This window comes from Patiria miniata, unplaced genomic scaffold (genome assembly GCF_015706575.1).
Source record: "Patiria miniata isolate m_02_andy unplaced genomic scaffold, ASM1570657v1 HiC_scaffold_14, whole genome shotgun sequence".
Classification (NCBI taxonomy): domain Eukaryota; kingdom Metazoa; phylum Echinodermata; class Asteroidea; order Valvatida; family Asterinidae; genus Patiria; species Patiria miniata.
Window position 1 is genome coordinate 4,268,098 of NW_024037052.1, and position 16,427 is coordinate 4,284,524.

A 16,427-nucleotide genomic window follows, 5' to 3' on the forward strand; every position below is an offset into this window, starting at 1 on the left:
AAAAGTGAACCTTTACTCAAACTCAATCCAGCAATACTTTACTTTAGTCCTTCACAAAACCATGCAAGTCAATTCTTGGCAAATGTAACTGGGGATGAACAATTAGCCACAAATGCCTTTATCACAGTTTGTTTGAATAGCTTGTGACTGAAACTTGTGGATTTGTGATGGACTTGACTTTAATACTGCGATCTAGTCTGGTAACATTTATGTACACATGCATGCCTACCTCATGATGAAACAGTGTAGCATTAGTTTTTTGCCAAATGGCAGAACACATAGTCAAATTCTTTGGCTTGGACGGCACTACTGGAAGGAGAAAATAACACGATGTGCAGCTCTCTGCTACATGTATCTCATGTAATTTCTCCTCTGATTTCAGTGGATGATTTCCCCTCGCTTGATGACATGTTTGATTAACCTCTCATGATTGCCCAGCTGGTAGATAAGATGCTCCCATCTGTAAAGGTTTTTTTTAAATCAAAATTGGAAAGAAACTGATAAGCAGTTATAACTTAAAGGGAATATACATCATTTGCTTTTGCTGTAATTTTCAGAAATGGATGGAATTGGGGGGTTGGAAATATAAAGCAAATATAGTTACAGTGACTTTTTGGAGGTTTTGGGTTCGAAAATGCTATAAAAACCAAGAAAAACAATCATTTTCCTGTAGTCTGGTTCCCTGACTCCATATAAGAAGAAACACAGCAGTTTACATACATTGGGGAATTGTAAGGTCAGGGAACCAGTCTAGCTGGCTTGTACCCGTTTATAGGTGTGTAATCGATTGCAAACAAGTGCGATGGACAATTGGGGCCAGTATTTGAAAAAAAGCCAGTTTTTTCTAACGCTGGTCGGCCGACCAGCGTTGGAAATTGATACAAAAATACCACTTTTCTTGAAAATGACAGTATACCAGGTGCCATGATTTTACAGGATGCTTTACACTGTCATTCACTAACAGTCCAGCAAGGTATTTCAAAATGATTTGGTAGTTTTATTTTTTGATGTTTGCAAATGTTGTATTTTCCCTTTAAAGGGTCCATGTAATGTATGTTTTTTAATGCAATCCTTGAAATGCACCTTAGTGTCTATATACATGTATCTCTATTTTCAATTTTCGTTTTGCCATTTCAAAGGGTATTCTGGTGCATTTTTGGTTTTTATGCTAATGCAAATTGCACATTCGTGAGCAAAAGTGTGATTTCATTTTAGCACTAAAAGTTGCCATAATTTCGGATATTTTCGCTGTCAAAAATGTTCTTTGTTTTTTTAGTAAGTTTTGTTGTGTTAATACATGGCAGTAAGCAAGTGAGCAAAGTTTTCACACAAACGTTTTCAATGAACACATTTTTGAGTTCACAATTTGAACAGAAAACACCTAAAATGAACAGTATCTTCCTGAAACGACAACACAGCAGCAGCGCCTTTGGTTGTCTGGAAAAGTATGGACAATTTTGATTGAAATTTAAAAAAAAAGGGATGGCAAATATATTTCAAAACATTTAAGAGGAGTAAAAAGATGCAACAATGTATTTAAAAAAAAAAAAATTTAATTTCAATAGCTTGTGACTTGACTTGGGATAGGTGTGACCTGTGATTGACTGAAAATTTGACGTAAATATCTACATGTAAGTATTCCCAGCCCAAAATCCCCCTGGCTGATATAGAAATGTTTAGGAGCGACAATTTTTTAGAACTCCTGCGACTTTTGATAGTGATGGGCACTTTCTCAAAACCACTTTGCACCGGAGGCCATGTATACACGCACAAGTTTTGCGGTATTCGGAACAGATGACGGGTAAGCACACAACGAGCAAGGCGGAAATATCTGGGTGCCATGCCGCTGGCAACGAGCAAAGCCGGAAATAGCCCAGTGCTACCCGCAGATTGTGGCCTGAACCCATCTGGCATCGAACTTCATCAAAAACAATATCCCACGCCTTGGTCCGGTCTATGTCAAAATAATCCCAGCGCGAAGTGGTGAAATTAAACTCGGTCAAATATAAGCCATTCCGCTCCCTGTTCTTTGTATAAGTTTCAATAAGTGCAGGCCGATGCAGATCCCGATTGGCGGCCAATATGGGCTGGCGCATATTCAGGTTGGTGAATTTTGAAAATTGAATACTTGATAAAGTCCATGTGGGAAAAAAGCTAAAAACAGCCCTACAGTATGTTCCAGAAAAAGCGGGCCCGGACAAATCAGCGGCCATATCTAAGCAAATATTCAGGTGAGACTAAATTTTGTTTGTGATTTTTCATGCTGTTGATGTTGTTTATTGCCTGAGGAAAAACAAACTGAATTAATTGAAAACTTCTAAAGCCATGACTGGAAACGGTATTAGCTTGTGCTGGTAAATTGGTGGAGAGAGGACACCATGAACCTGTATCAAATATGAACACATTTCAAATGCAAATGTTGCGGCATTAGCTTGTGGTGTTAATGGAGAGAGGGAGACCACGAACCTGAATCAAACACGAACAAATTTCATATGCAAATGTTGCGGCATTAGCTTGTGGTGTTAGTGGAGAGAGGGAGACCATGAACCTTTATCAAACACGAAAACATTTCACATGCAAATGTTGCGGCATTAGCCTGTGGCATTAGTGGAGAGAGAGAGACCATGAACATGTATCAAACATGAATACCTTTCACATGCAAACAAGAAGAGACTGTCTGCAAACAAGTAGAGACTATGCCTTTATTTCATTACACAATGTCATAAAGTAAACACACAGTCTCTTCTTGTTGGCAAAAAGTGTAAGTTTCGAGTTTATGGAGCTCTTACATTTCTAGTCATGATTTTCAATCAATTCAGTGTATTTTTCCACAGGCAATAAACAACATCAACAGCATGAAAAAACACAAATAAAATTTTGTCTCACGTGAATATTTGTTTATACATGTACATGGCGCCCGATTTGTCCGTGGCCACTTTTCATGGGACACACTGTACACCCCACTTGCATTATTGGTATACTGTGGTTCACAGCCACAATCTAGCTCACCTTGGCGCATCGATGACGATCATATCCCCGACCTTACCAACCTCCAGAGATCCATGGCTACTTGCTTTACCCAGGGAGGCGGCAGCGTTGATTGTCGCAGCTGCTAGCGCCTCGTCCATTGTCATACCCAGATTGACACAGGCGAGGTGCATGGCGAGAGGCTAAAATAATGACAAGAACAGCACCATGAAGATATAATACATGTATACATAATAAACAACACTTCAAAAATGTGGACTCCGGTCTGTATGAAATCCGGTCCCTTTTACCCTTTCATTGGTTGAACGTTTACAATCTTCGGTTAGGCATGCGCAATATTACCACTAAATCAGTATTGTCCTATCTTCACAACTACACCAGCACAGCTGGGTTCTGTGCCACACTCCGTGCAGTAGGCGCAAGCAGCCCGCCAATCTCCTAAAGAGTTGTTACAACTTGCAAGTGGTACTTACCATAACATAGCTAGAGGACAGTTTAAACAAAGATGAAGTAACTTTGTTTAACAAAATCGTTTGAAATTTTTAATTTTTGACTTGCTTTGACAGTTTGACTGAAAACGTATTTATGAATGGGAATTTAATGTGCTTGGCCAGTATTAAATACTATGTTTAAGACCCGTTTGGAGAGTGGTCTCTGATAATGCCCCTCGCCTTACATGTAGTTTTGGGTTGTTCAGACTCCCAAACTAGTCTTGGCCAAGCACACATTTATTCCCTTTATAGGACGCACTTTATCTGTGAGACATTCAAAGGTGCTGGTCTGGGTGGAGATTAGAACACTCAATTTTGTGTTTGGGATGAAAATTAAAGTCCAGTGAGAAAATGTATGTTTTGCGATGCCGTTGAAAGTGTGTGATGTCATGTTCTTGTCTGAGATAGGTTGAACGTGACCTCAGACTTGCAGAAAGCAAAGGGTGCAACAATTTATTGATAATGGCAATTTAAGTACATGTATGTCCCAAAATTGGCTGTAAAAGATCAACAAAACTGTACTTCAGGCACCAGAGGTCTAATTCTCACAACTTGGAACAAAATATTAACCCTTAAAAAAGCCTCAAAAATTACAGTTGAAAACAAATTAGAGTTGTAGCAATTTCATAGAAGTTGAAAACATAGGAAAATGCAACACACAATGCACAAGATAACATGTGAAGATAATATGAATAATTCCAATGAAAGTGTGCAACACATGTACTTCCAACAGTAGCTATAAGTTAAGTCCACAACACCCAATACATGTACACTTGTGTATTCAGTAATGTGACACTCATTGCGGAAAGTGGTAAAATTTGACTTTTAGAAACGATTGAACCGAGACTGCAACTTCTGTCTGCGCTTAATATTAATATACAACATTTGCGTTTGCTGTAATTTTCAGAAATGGATGGATTTGGAGGTTGGTATTTTATACAAAATAATGTTACACTGACTTGCTAAAAAGTTCCATGTTCGTGGATGTTGGAAAACCAAGAAAAAAATGCTGTTCTTGTACAGTGTTGTAGTCTGGTTCCCTGACCCTACTTCAGATGAAACGGAGCAATTCATTGATGTCAGGGAGTTGTAAAGACAGGAAACCAGACCATCTGGCTTGCACCCATTCACGGATGTGTATTACCGATTGCAAACAAAATGTGGACTAACTAAATTTGGTAAATTGGGGCCAGTACTTGAACAAAAAAATAAAAAAATTCACAGGATGCCACAACTTCACAGGATGCTTGAGACTATTATTCACTTACAGTCAAGTAAGGTTCTTCACAATAATTTGGTAGTTTTATTTTTTGATGTTTGCAAATATTGTATATTACCTTTAAGTAAATACTATATTTACACAAAATTTACCAATTTCAAACAAGAAATATTAAAGCAATACCAGAAAGTTATTATATATGATTTGAACGCATACCATGGACAGGCAGAATGCATTGGGGTTGAAGTCACTTCCAAGGGCCACTGCTACCCCACCCTCGATCATCTTCCTGACAGGGGGCGGAGTCAGTTTCAGTATGTAGGCGGTCGTGGGAAGAATCACAGCCACGCTTCCAGCCTCGGCCATTGCTGTAATCCCGGCGTCACTGATCTCTTCAAGGTGGCTGATGGCTGTTGCCTTCAGGGCAGAACCCATCTGGTAGAAGGAGTTGTTGGAACTTTGTTAATTGAATGGACAGTTCCAAATTCCTGCCACCTTTGGTTTGTGTACAGTTTTTTGTCACAGTGTTAAGCCTGGTTCATACTTCCCACGAAAGCGAAGCGAAATTCGTGACGTCAACAATACATTCAAAGCACGTCCACCATTGTTGATGACATGAATTTCGCTTTGCACTTGCCGTCGCATGAAGTATATGAACCGGACTTTAGTGACTGAGTTTGGCTCGGTGACCTACCCAATAGTCCTGACCTAATTGGTCAAAGTGCACTGTTTGATTGACAGGTAAGAAGTCCAGAGCCAGTTGCACTAGAGTGGTACATTGTGCACCTCTAGCCATTAGCTACAAAATATGTGTACTGTACTATGGAGGATGAAAAGTGAACATCTGCTTTTTTGCTATCAGAATAGCAATAATAGGCCAACGCAATCTGTTTTCCCAAGATTTGTAAATTGTAGCCGTGCCAAGTGAGGTCACAGTTCACGCTTCATACGTACAGACTACAGTGCATGTAGAGCGCGGGGCGAGTGTTCAGATGTCAGTGGCCAGACACCATCACGGCAACTGTTGACGAACGCCTTGACTAAGGCTATCTGAAAGCAGAAAAGCAAATGGCCCTTTTTCGACCACCAAGTAACATCTGCTTTTCCAATATCTGAAAACCAGAAAAGCAGAATACACAGTTGTTGTCAAAATGTTCAATTGGCTTTTCTGCTTTTCTAAAATGTGATGACCACTTTTAGGTTGCCTAGGTAAAATCTGCTTTTCAGGTGGGAGGAAAGCAGAAAATGGAAAAGTCGAAAAAGTGGACATCTGATTTTCTGTGACTTGAGCAAGAGAAAAGCAGATGTCCACTTTTTGTCCGCCAACAAAATGAGGAACAGTAAAATCTGCTTTTTATGTACCAAAAAAGCTGAAAAGTAGAAAAAAAGATTTTATTAAAATGTAAAATCTGCTTTTCTGGTCGCAGAAAGACAGGAAAAAATAAAAAAAAATTGAACTTTTGAAGACGTTCAATCTGCTTTTCTGCTACTCTGAAAGCGGAAAAACAGAGGTCCAGTTTTTGTCCTCCGTAACTGTACCTCAGCTGCACCCAAGTAAGTCAGCTCTTCACCGTGGAAATTGATTGACAGCCCCATCCGGAGTCCCGCCTCCAAGATTCGCCTGGTCTGCTCCACGTCAAATACGCCTTTCTCGCAGAAGACATCAATGTTATCTACTTGGACGTCGCCGGATTGGATGAGGTTCTGGAGTTCTGGCAGCTGCTTGTTGATGACATTATCGGTGGCCTCATCTGAAGTCATTCCTCTGTCCAAAAAAAAGGCAAAACAATTAGGAAAAATATTTGCAACAAACTACAAGAGTACAAAAGCAATAAATGTACCATTATGTATTTCAAATGACTTGGAATTCCAGTTTCTTAAACTTGATTATATTCATTAAGATTATTTAAGTCTTGAACCTAATCCCCATGGCATATAAGCCTCTGCACTGATGACGTCACACTTTGTTTACACGTGTGCTTTCTTATGGGAGCCTGGTGGGGACGACGGTTTCGTAGCCCCATAGAATAGTGCACAAGTAAACAAAGTGTGACGTCATCAGCAAAGAGGCTTATTGCTAGAAAGTTTTCTGAATCCAGACAAATCCATGATAGCTTTGTGAATACGCAATATAGATATTGGGCATGATGTGAGAAAATATGCAAGGTTGCTTAACTTTGGGATGTACATGTAGGCTGTTAACTCTTTCAGTGCCAAAGTCGTACATGTAGGAGGTATATTTGTTAGTTCGACAGTGCCAACCTCGTACATGTACGAGGTAATGTTCGTACTTAAAATCGCCAAACCTCGTACATGTACGAGGTGGAGTAAGCATGTTATCACAAAGGGGCGCTCTCGCTCTTTCTAATAATATCATTTTCATTCAGGTACAACCTGTATTTATTTGTTTCATTCGAGTTCTTGCGAGAGGGCGCAGCACTGACACTCGTATTTTCTGCAAAAAGTGCGGAATGTGGAGGACAGTGTTTCAGTGTTTCACTATGTATGAGACTACTATTGACTTTCCAATATACCAAGGATATGCCAGAGAGCAGCAACAACAAATGTAGTGAGTAAAACTTGTTTACTTTTTTTTAATAGAATTTTGAACAATTACAAAAAAAACGCTCGAAGTTGGGCACTTTAGGGTTAAACTTTTCAAATTTCGCAGGCACTAAAAGAGTTGAGTCAAAACCAGTTGAAAAGTTTGCATTGCAGAAAATTAGGCAATCAACCTGCAAAACTGGTGCATCAGAACCTGCACAGACACTGATAGTATTGTTTTGTCTGAATTACTGACTTATTGGGTGATCCAATATGCCTGTCAGATTACGTGACTCGATCACAATTCTGAGGACCACTCACTTTGGCACCGAATGAGCCCCACAGAAGGTGCTGGAGATCTCAATGGGCAGTTCCCGTCTTGCTCTCTCCAAGACTCGAAGCATCTTCATCTCCGTAGCCGTCTCCAGGCCGTAACCGCTCTTGCACTCTACCAGCGTGGTGCCCGCCCGCAGCATGCCTTCCAGGCGGGGCCGCAGAAGATCATAGAGCTCCTCTTCCGAGGCGGAGCGAGTGTGCCCTACGGTGTAGCCGATCCCCCCTCCAGCTTTGTGGACATCCATGTAGGAGGCACCTGCGAGCTAAAATTTGACCAGCCCACAAACATTACGTGTAAATGTATCTCTAAAATTTGTGTGTATAATGCCATCATAACTTGCACATGTACGTTGGACCGCTGATTTTCAGTCACAGCCACAGTCCTTTATTCACAAATAAAGTCAGAAGCTACTACACTGAACTGTGGCCGAGTCGTTCATTGTTCATATCACTTTTGACCCCCCCCAAAAAAAATTAGCGGCAGGTCCAAGTTTTTTCCTCGCAGTTGTGTATTTCCATGCGTAATCAACAGTTTATTACACATTAAAAGGTCCACTTTACAGGCATGCAGCTAGGAATTTAGAAAAAAAAACGAGGAGTAACTCCAAACCACTGAAGATTTTGTACAGTGTTTTTCAATTTGTAATGGCATTCTTGAGAGGTAAAAAACGAGGAAATCAGCGGATCCGCGGACAAGTTGCATGCATGACTTTATGGTAAAAATGACCCTACCCTTTCACCAGGCTGGCTACGGCCCTGACAAGGCATCGTTGCTAGGCACATTGTGTCTTGAACATGCACATATTCATAATACCTTGTAAAGCCTACCTTCATAGCAAACTCATGGACTCTGTCCCCTGCCCACACGGGATGTGTGTGACCGTCGACCAGTCCTGTAGGGTCAGAAATATAAACACAAATACAAGTAGTGCATAATTAACACTCACTCCTTAGGAAGCATCCTGAATCCTTCAAAATCCAAGACTGTGCAGGAAACTGGCAAATGTTTTTGCCTGTCAAGTGGCATTAAGACCATGTAAAGTAATAATGGTTGAGCTTTAAAAAATGTCTAGTACATGTACTGTACGCTGGTATCGAGTTAAATTTTGAACGATCTTTTTATATTTGGTAATCATAACCAGATTTGTTACTCCTTGGCCTTTGGGGATCTACATGCATAGACAATCATGTAAAATCCCACTTGAAATTCTCACAGACATGACAGAGAAATAAAGAAATGTTGGTATTAAATAAACACAAGAACAGATGTATGTACTAGGGTTCAACCTCAACTTTGTTTTTCACTAGCCAACCAGGTTACTGAAATAGACTCTTACATTGTAACTTGCCCGCGGGCATTTTCACTAGGCCGCATGGTTTTCTTTTATAGAAAGTTTCATAAACAACAATGTGCTTACATGTAATACGTGTATCATGAGACAATCTTGTCTGTGTTTTTAAACACTGAATTTAAGGATTCCTTTCTTCTTGTCCTTTCATCTTTGCTGTAGCCCAATAAATTTTGACTCACCAGCTTGGCTATTTTGGAATAGTTTGACTGGCCTGCCAATGTTTTGACCAGCGTTTGACTAGGGTTACTGCTGAAGTCGAACCCTGTCTGTTCACTTACATGTACATGTACATCATGTAAGTACAAGAAATCTTGGATCATATTATTGTCAATGCACCTTGTTTTTTTTTTTTTTTTTTTAATTTTCGGATAAATCATTCCAACCTTTTGCTTGAAAACAACAAGCTTAAACTCTACAAATATCTGTGGAGTTATATTTTCAGCCACCAATGTAATGAATACAGTTTTGTAAATAAATTTGAAAGCCAAATGAAACAATCATTTTATCTGAATGTTTTCACATAGTGGTGTTTGTTGTATGTAGCCGTGTTCTAATGTAATGATGAAAATTTTTTTGTTTAAAGTTCTGGACTCACCTGGCAGTACACACATTCCCTTCACATCCAGAATGTTGTCGAAGGTTGCATCACTGTATTTTTTTTTAAGAGCAGAGCTGGATCCTATGTCTTCTATCATTCCATTCCTAGAAAAAAGTTTAAGAATGAATGGGTAGAGATAAGGGGGCCGTATCATAAGTTCGACGCCTCATAGGTCCGACGCCTCATAAGTCCGAAATTTCGGACTTATGAGGCGTCGGACTTATGAGGCATAAAATGTATTTATTCCGCCTCTTAGGTCCGACGCCTCATAAGTCCGACGCCTCATAAGTCCGACAACGGAAAAACGAGGCGTTTAATTTGTCGGACTTACGAGGCGTCGGAGCTATGAGGCGTCGGATCTATGAGGCGTCGGACTTATAAGGTGTCGGACCTATGAGGCGTCGGACTTATGGGCCTTTATTTGATTAGGGGATGCGATTTTGTCAGACTTATGAGGCGTCGGACTTATGAGCGGACCCCGAGAAAAGAACATTAATTGGCAGTTGATGGGCACAATGTCACGGACCATCAACACTGTCTGAGGCCCTTTTTTTTTTACAAGTTGTCACAACATAGTAATCCAATTTCTCGGGGAACATGAGAATACACCCATCACATTTTGCGCGCGGATGTGGAGTGGGCATGAAGTAAATTTTAATCAATAGAGGGCGCTATAGAAAACCGACTGTGCATCCACGCAGCCAGGATGCCCGGATATAGAATGGAGTGGCCCTGTATTCTATAGTTGTACCTTCTCAAAATATACAGCTGAAGCTGAGCTGAAACTTCATCAGGTTAGTTGTTCAGAACCCTTCTTGGCAACATTACCATGTGCGAAGTTCACTAATTTGCCCCCAGATTGCAATTTCATGTCATCAAAGTCAATTTGAGCAGTGAGAAAATACAAGCATTTTCTTAGAAAACACTTAGAATTTTTCAGTCAACTCTCATAGGGTTTGTACACAGAGTGTTGAGTGAACTTCGTATATGGAAATCTTTCCCCCTTCTTTAGATTTTGATCTCTTTTGTTGCTTCAAAATCAAACGAACAAAATGCACAAATTACAAATTGAACAAAATGCACAAATTACAAATGATGGACTATTTGTTTACGGAGGTAGTCCAGAAAACTGGCCACATTTATGGGGCTAATCTATATCATGCATTTTTATTATGTAGGGCAATGAATAGAAACTCACAAATTAACAACAATGCTGACATTGTCACCCTCCGTATCGGTCCCATCCATTCCGGGCAACGGTTGTGGCATAACTGCGACCCGGCTCATTTCTTCGCCTCGAAGCACACGCTGATTACCATTACATACCACAGCAACTTGCTTTGCATTCTTCAAAAGGAGTTTGAACCTGTTGTTAGCACTCATCTTCGATTTCCCTCGTAAAGTGTTGTTATTATAATAATTCTGATTACTTCTTGACACCATGGATTATGGTTGCTAACTTAAACTAGCTGCGGCTATTGTATATTGCCCACGTGTACAGCATAAACATTAGTGCGCGAATTTACGCGCGCCCTCAAGCGGCCAACAAGGGAAATAAAAAAAAGAGAATAATTCCATTTCTTCATACAGAAAATTGTTAGCCTAATTTTTGTATGCAATGATATTTTGGCGTCAGAAAAAAAGAGAAAAATAACAATGTTGCTCATCAGCGGCAATCAAAGCTATAATTTACTGATCATCATCAGACATTGATCGACTGCAGTGGAGACGCGGTGCCTGCTGTTCTAATTTGGGGCAACATATGGGACCCAAAAAATTGGACTGGTATGTGTGTAGTAACATACACTCTACATAAAAAACTAGAATAAAGCACCCTCATATCAGACAAAAAATACTACATGCTCCTCATGAAAGACATGCAAGTTTGAGAAACTACGATTCCTCCTTCCCCCTCCCAAATTTCCCGCTCGCGCATTACTAGCACAGAGCGACCTCATAAATCACGTCTTTGTTTTCATGTCAGCTGACGCATGAGCAACAACTTTTTAAATTATACTTTCATTAACTGAATTTTAATGTCACAACTTGTCCACTTAATTTGATGGCGCTCTGTACAAACCTTTTCTTACAAAAGTTTGCACTGATCCTAGATGAACAGGAAAAGGCTGGATTTTTCTATATAGAGAATCCCTTTTTATTTCCTTGCTTCTCATTTCCGATCCGCCATAGCTTACACAAGGCACATTACGGGCATACTCTCGCAAAATGTGGTTCGGCAGCTTTCTATACAAAAACCTCGTTGGCTCGGGGTGTTGTGCGTAAACCTTATCAGTCAGCCGATCGCGCTCAATCGACTTCGGCCAAACCGCAAGTCCCATCATAATAAGCTAACCACGTTAAGGCCAAAACAAAAAAAATAAGTCGGTCTCTGGTCAGTGCGCACGTCGATTTTAATCATGCACGTCGATCTTTTTTTTTTCCAAAATGTTCCGCGGTAGCTCCAACAGCGCCCTCTATTTCCGCACCTCCTCAATTTTTTTTTTTACCAAAGAGTACCAAGGAATGGGTAATTGCACCAAGGCAAACGATTGAACGCACCAAGGCAAATAATGGAGGACACCAATGTACATGAGGACACCAAAAAAGTAAAATAGTACCCACCTTGTCTGTACAATCCAAGCTTGAAGAAAAAAAAAAAAAGCCCCCCCCCAAAAAAAAAGCCGCGTGGCCGCGTCAATTCCGGAACTCTGGTCTGACCAGGGACCGAATATTTTTTTTTTTTGGCCTAATCGGACCATTTTTCCCTAGAGTGTGTCTCTTTTTTTCCCTAGAGTGTGTCGATGTTGAATGACGTTTTTAGGCGAACCGGATTAATGGACTGATCCAGTAAACCCATAGAGTTATATTATACAAACTAGAGCGCGCATTCACTATTACGCACGCATGCAGACGTGCCACCCAGTAGACCTCGCCGCCATTTTGTAAGTGGGCAAAAAAGTACTCGGATGCCACTTCAGGATTGACTGCAATGCGTATCTTGTTGTTTTACTGTTGGTTCCACTTATAAATCCCCCCGACGATGCCTTGTTTTACCGTGCTGTTTTGCCTAACGTTATGTATATGTGTTGTGTACATGTGCTTTGCCCACTTACAAAATGTCCTTGCCAGCACGGTGTCACGTGATGAGTGCGCTCTGTAGTTTTTTTTAATATGAGTAAACCCCGCCCACTGCGCACTGGGCAAATTAACACGTGCTCCTATCCAATGCCACACTGCATCATTCCTGCCGCGCGCATCATACGCGCGTGACTTTTGTGCGAGCACGTCGGACATATTATAAGTCACGGCTGTGATTGGTCAGAACACCATGGGGCGGTGCTTACTGGATCAGTCAATCATAGTCCAACCACACACCGTATACCTTTATTAGAAAGAAAAAAACTCCGTTTATTTCGTTGCATTCACGATGATCATTATCGTACACCTCCATGCTATCGTTAATTTCATGTCGCGAGGAAAAAACGACGTTGTAGAACTTCAATGTCTAGAAAAAAAATGCGATCATCGACAGTGTCGTGAAATAAATTATTTAGTACGTCTTAGTTGTCCCTAGTTCGGGCCCAGGGGCGGCGAAACCGGGGTGGCACTCCCCCCCCCCCCCCCTTAGATTTTCCCAAGTGCCCCTCCTGCGGACACAAATGTGCCCCCTTGAGCATAAAATGTGCCAGCCCCCTCGAGATATATAAAAACAAAACTGACTCTAAAATCTCGGATAATTTATTTTCCCAAAATGGTATAGCCTGAGAGTTCTGATATAAGCGGGGAATATGAAAACCCGAGCCCTAAAACCTCTACAATGGGTCTTGAAAATGGGCACATTATAAATTTCAACCGGAAATACGTCAAGCACCAAGCCTTGGAATTTTCAAGTCAGAATTTCTGTCTCTTAACATAGATGACATCATCAGGGGGCCCACTTTGTCGAGGAATGGATAGGTCGATACACAATTTGGTTGAGGACTGTGTTTACCGTGACTGTTTATTCCACAACAATAATTAATACACATTGATTGATTGAACTGGTTACAGTGAACTGAGACAAAGAGAACTGGGTGAATTGAAATAGACAAGAATAGAAATGGAACAGAATTGAAATTGAAACAGAATGAAACAGAATGAGATACTGCTGGTGGAGCAGCACTTATATACTGGTGGAAACAGGAAGTCTTGAGAATATGAAATACTTAAGAATGGGGAAATTTAGTCATATCGTGGTTTCCTTGAGTCTCAGAAAAAAAATGACTAGGAATTAGTAATATAGTTCCTTAAAACAATGATCTTAAAAGTAACTTGGTTTAGTGACCAAAGACTTGCGTGTGGGCAGTGAAGGTCATTTGCTCTGTATAAAAGTATAGGGACTACACATTGCATAGGCACTGTGTGGGTGTATGTGTATACAAGGAAAACGATGAGTAATGCATTCAGGAGAATTAATCATTAAAAAGTTCAAAAGGAACATTGATAATTAAAGTGTGATAATTAACTAAAAATTAAGATGAATTGATAATTAAGAATTGATAATCTGAAAACGCTACACTATGTACACAATCCACAAAACAATGTGAGGAAATTCCGGCACTGCAGCTGATGACAAAAACTCTTAAGAAAATGTCCACTTTTAGATGGAGGTACTTTTCCTCCAAACACGGAACCATTGATTAAACAGATATACAATAATATAACATGGTTTGAGGGTAGATATCAGGCTCCCCGAAGTATTGGGAGTTCGTCGAGGGAACTGTAGTTTGTGAACTTCCAGTACCGAGGGGAACTAATAATTACACAAAAGAACATGGTTTGAGGGCGGATAATCGATATTAGTGTCGGGCCCCTTGTAATAGTTGGGCCCTCCTATTTATAATTATTGAGTATGCGTGTATAGCCAGTCTATTTCATTAATGCCTCAGAGCGAAATAAGATGTTAAGTTGGTGATGATCTTTCTTACCGCTGGCAGATTGTTTATTTATATCAGTCAGCACCTTTGAGTCTTTTCACATCTCCCGTTTCAGATTTCGCAAGGGGAACTGACCCGGTTCGCTTCCCTACTATAAGGCCAAAAAAAAAAGTCGGTCTCTGGTCAGCGCGCGCGTCGATTTGAATTATGCGCGTCAAGCTTTTTTTTTCTTCAAATTTTCCGAGTAGGTACAACAGCGATCTCCATTGCCGCACCACCTCACAAATGTTTGTACCAAGGAGCACCAAGGAAGGGGGAAATTGCATCAAGGCAAATGATGGAGGGCACCAACTTAAGGCAAACGATGGAGGACACCAATGGATATGAGGACACAAAAAAGCAAAATAGTACCCACCTTGTCTGTACAATCCAAGCTTGAAACAAAAGGCCAAAAAGAAGGGGAAAAAAACGCGTCGCCGCATCAATTCCGGAACTTTGGTCTGACCAGAGACCGACTTTTTTTTGGGGGGGGGGGGGGAGCTAATACCCCAGACTTCAGTCTGTACGTGCCAGTCGTGAAGTCCTGGCCAAGTTGGACCCAGAATAGGACCCAGCAGATCATTGGACGGGGAACCAAACGGGAACCAAAATCGTCAAGTTGGATCATCTGAGAACTCAGCAAAGTAACAGGAGCGTCGCTAACGAAAGACGTGGATAAGCGCCCCTCAGATACTTACTAATTTATGTATTGATCTGTAAGTTTCGGTGTATATTGTCACCACATATGCTGTTAAATTAGACTTTCTTTATTTCATAATTGTCTCTGTGAATTTATTGTCTTGAGTACCGTTTTATCATCGAATCGCATTAGAGACACACTCTTGGAAAAAATGGTCCAGTTAACTTATTCCTTATGATGGGACTTGCGGTTTGGCCGAAGTCAATTTAGCGTGATCGGCTGACTGATAAGGTTTACGCACAAAACCCCGATCCAACATGGTTTTTGTATAGAAAGCTGCCGAACCACATTTTGCGAGAGTGTGTCCGTAATGGGGTTGAAGTCTGCCGGTAATGCTGAGCCATACTGCCAAAGTTACCAATGGCATCCCTACATTTTCTCGAGCAAATAGGACCCATTTTTGGACCCTCATTTTATCAAATCTGCTCATAGATAATGGCCCGTGATCCTCGGTAATACTCGCACGATTCCACCGATTTTTAAACTAGACGGTCTCGTTTTTTACACAAAATTGTGGGGGCACTTTTTATGCAAATTAACGACTCCGGTAAATTTTTGAAACCCTAATCAAAATTATTGCGCCCGCTGTCGGTTTTATTGCGCCACTAATAAAACATCATTTCAGCTTGGTTTGTTACTTTTGTAGTAGCTTGACCTACCTGCGCCAACAACTAAAACAAAAATAGGCAAAATACTGACAACCTTCTAAGGATATCAAGTGTCTCACATCTTTTAAGTTTTATTTATTTTGTTTAATTCCTTAGTCTTATTGACATACAAATATTTAAACCAATTCATACAAACAAATACAAGAGATTCAAAATGAGGAAAAAAGTTGGGCAGAAGGCCAATAAATTTGAAAATTAATAATAACTTTATATCATAGATGATTATTACATAAGCAACGACTACATGACTGTGCACGGTAAAGCCAGGTTTTTGTATTTCGCCATTATGTGAATAAGATTTTAAAAAGGGAAGATAAAACTTGGAATGCCCCCCCCCTCCAAAAAAAATTCCCGATTATTTTGAAACATTTCAGGACTATATTTAGTCTAATTTAGCTATTATGTGAAAAAAATATTTGATGCGAGGCAAGTTCAACACTCGATATATATTTCGTTTATCCTTTTGTGAGGTTAGTTAATTATTAATAAGAAAATGAAAAGACGTGCAAAACCACCAAGAAAAACAATTGTGCATACGAAGTAAAAAATATAACAAGTAAAAAAAGTGTCATGAAA

General features: G+C 40.3%; 1 protein-coding gene across 1 annotated transcript; it reads right to left on the reverse strand.

The window, feature by feature from the left end:
* Window positions 1-10,961, reverse strand: LOC119721925 (probable imidazolonepropionase). Its single transcript, XM_038191881.1, has 8 exons — window positions 10,727-10,961; window positions 9,526-9,632; window positions 8,407-8,471; window positions 7,564-7,841; window positions 6,238-6,463; window positions 4,915-5,133; window positions 3,010-3,170; window positions 1-460 (listed from the first exon to the last, which is right to left on the reverse strand). The coding sequence occupies exons 1-8, from the start codon at window positions 10,909-10,911 to the stop codon at window positions 379-381; spliced, it is 1,323 nt and encodes a 440-aa protein (XP_038047809.1). The 5' UTR covers window positions 10,912-10,961; the 3' UTR covers window positions 1-378.
* Between the last annotated feature and the right edge of the window lie 5,466 nt (window positions 10,962-16,427).

Excerpts from the sequence above, each read along its gene's own strand:
- LOC119721925 (XM_038191881.1), bottom strand. The coding sequence starts at position 10,911 with ATGAGTGCTAACAACAGGTTCAAACTCCTTTTGAAGAATGCAAAGCAA. Across the intron at positions 5,134-6,237 it reads CTTACTTGGGTGCAGCTGAG|ATGGGTTCTGCCCTGAAGGC; the intron begins GTACAGTTACGG and ends TCCTTCTACCAG. Across the intron at positions 3,171-4,914 it reads ATGCATTCTGCCTGTCCATG|CCTCTCGCCATGCACCTCGC; the intron begins GTATGCGTTCAA and ends TCATTATTTTAG.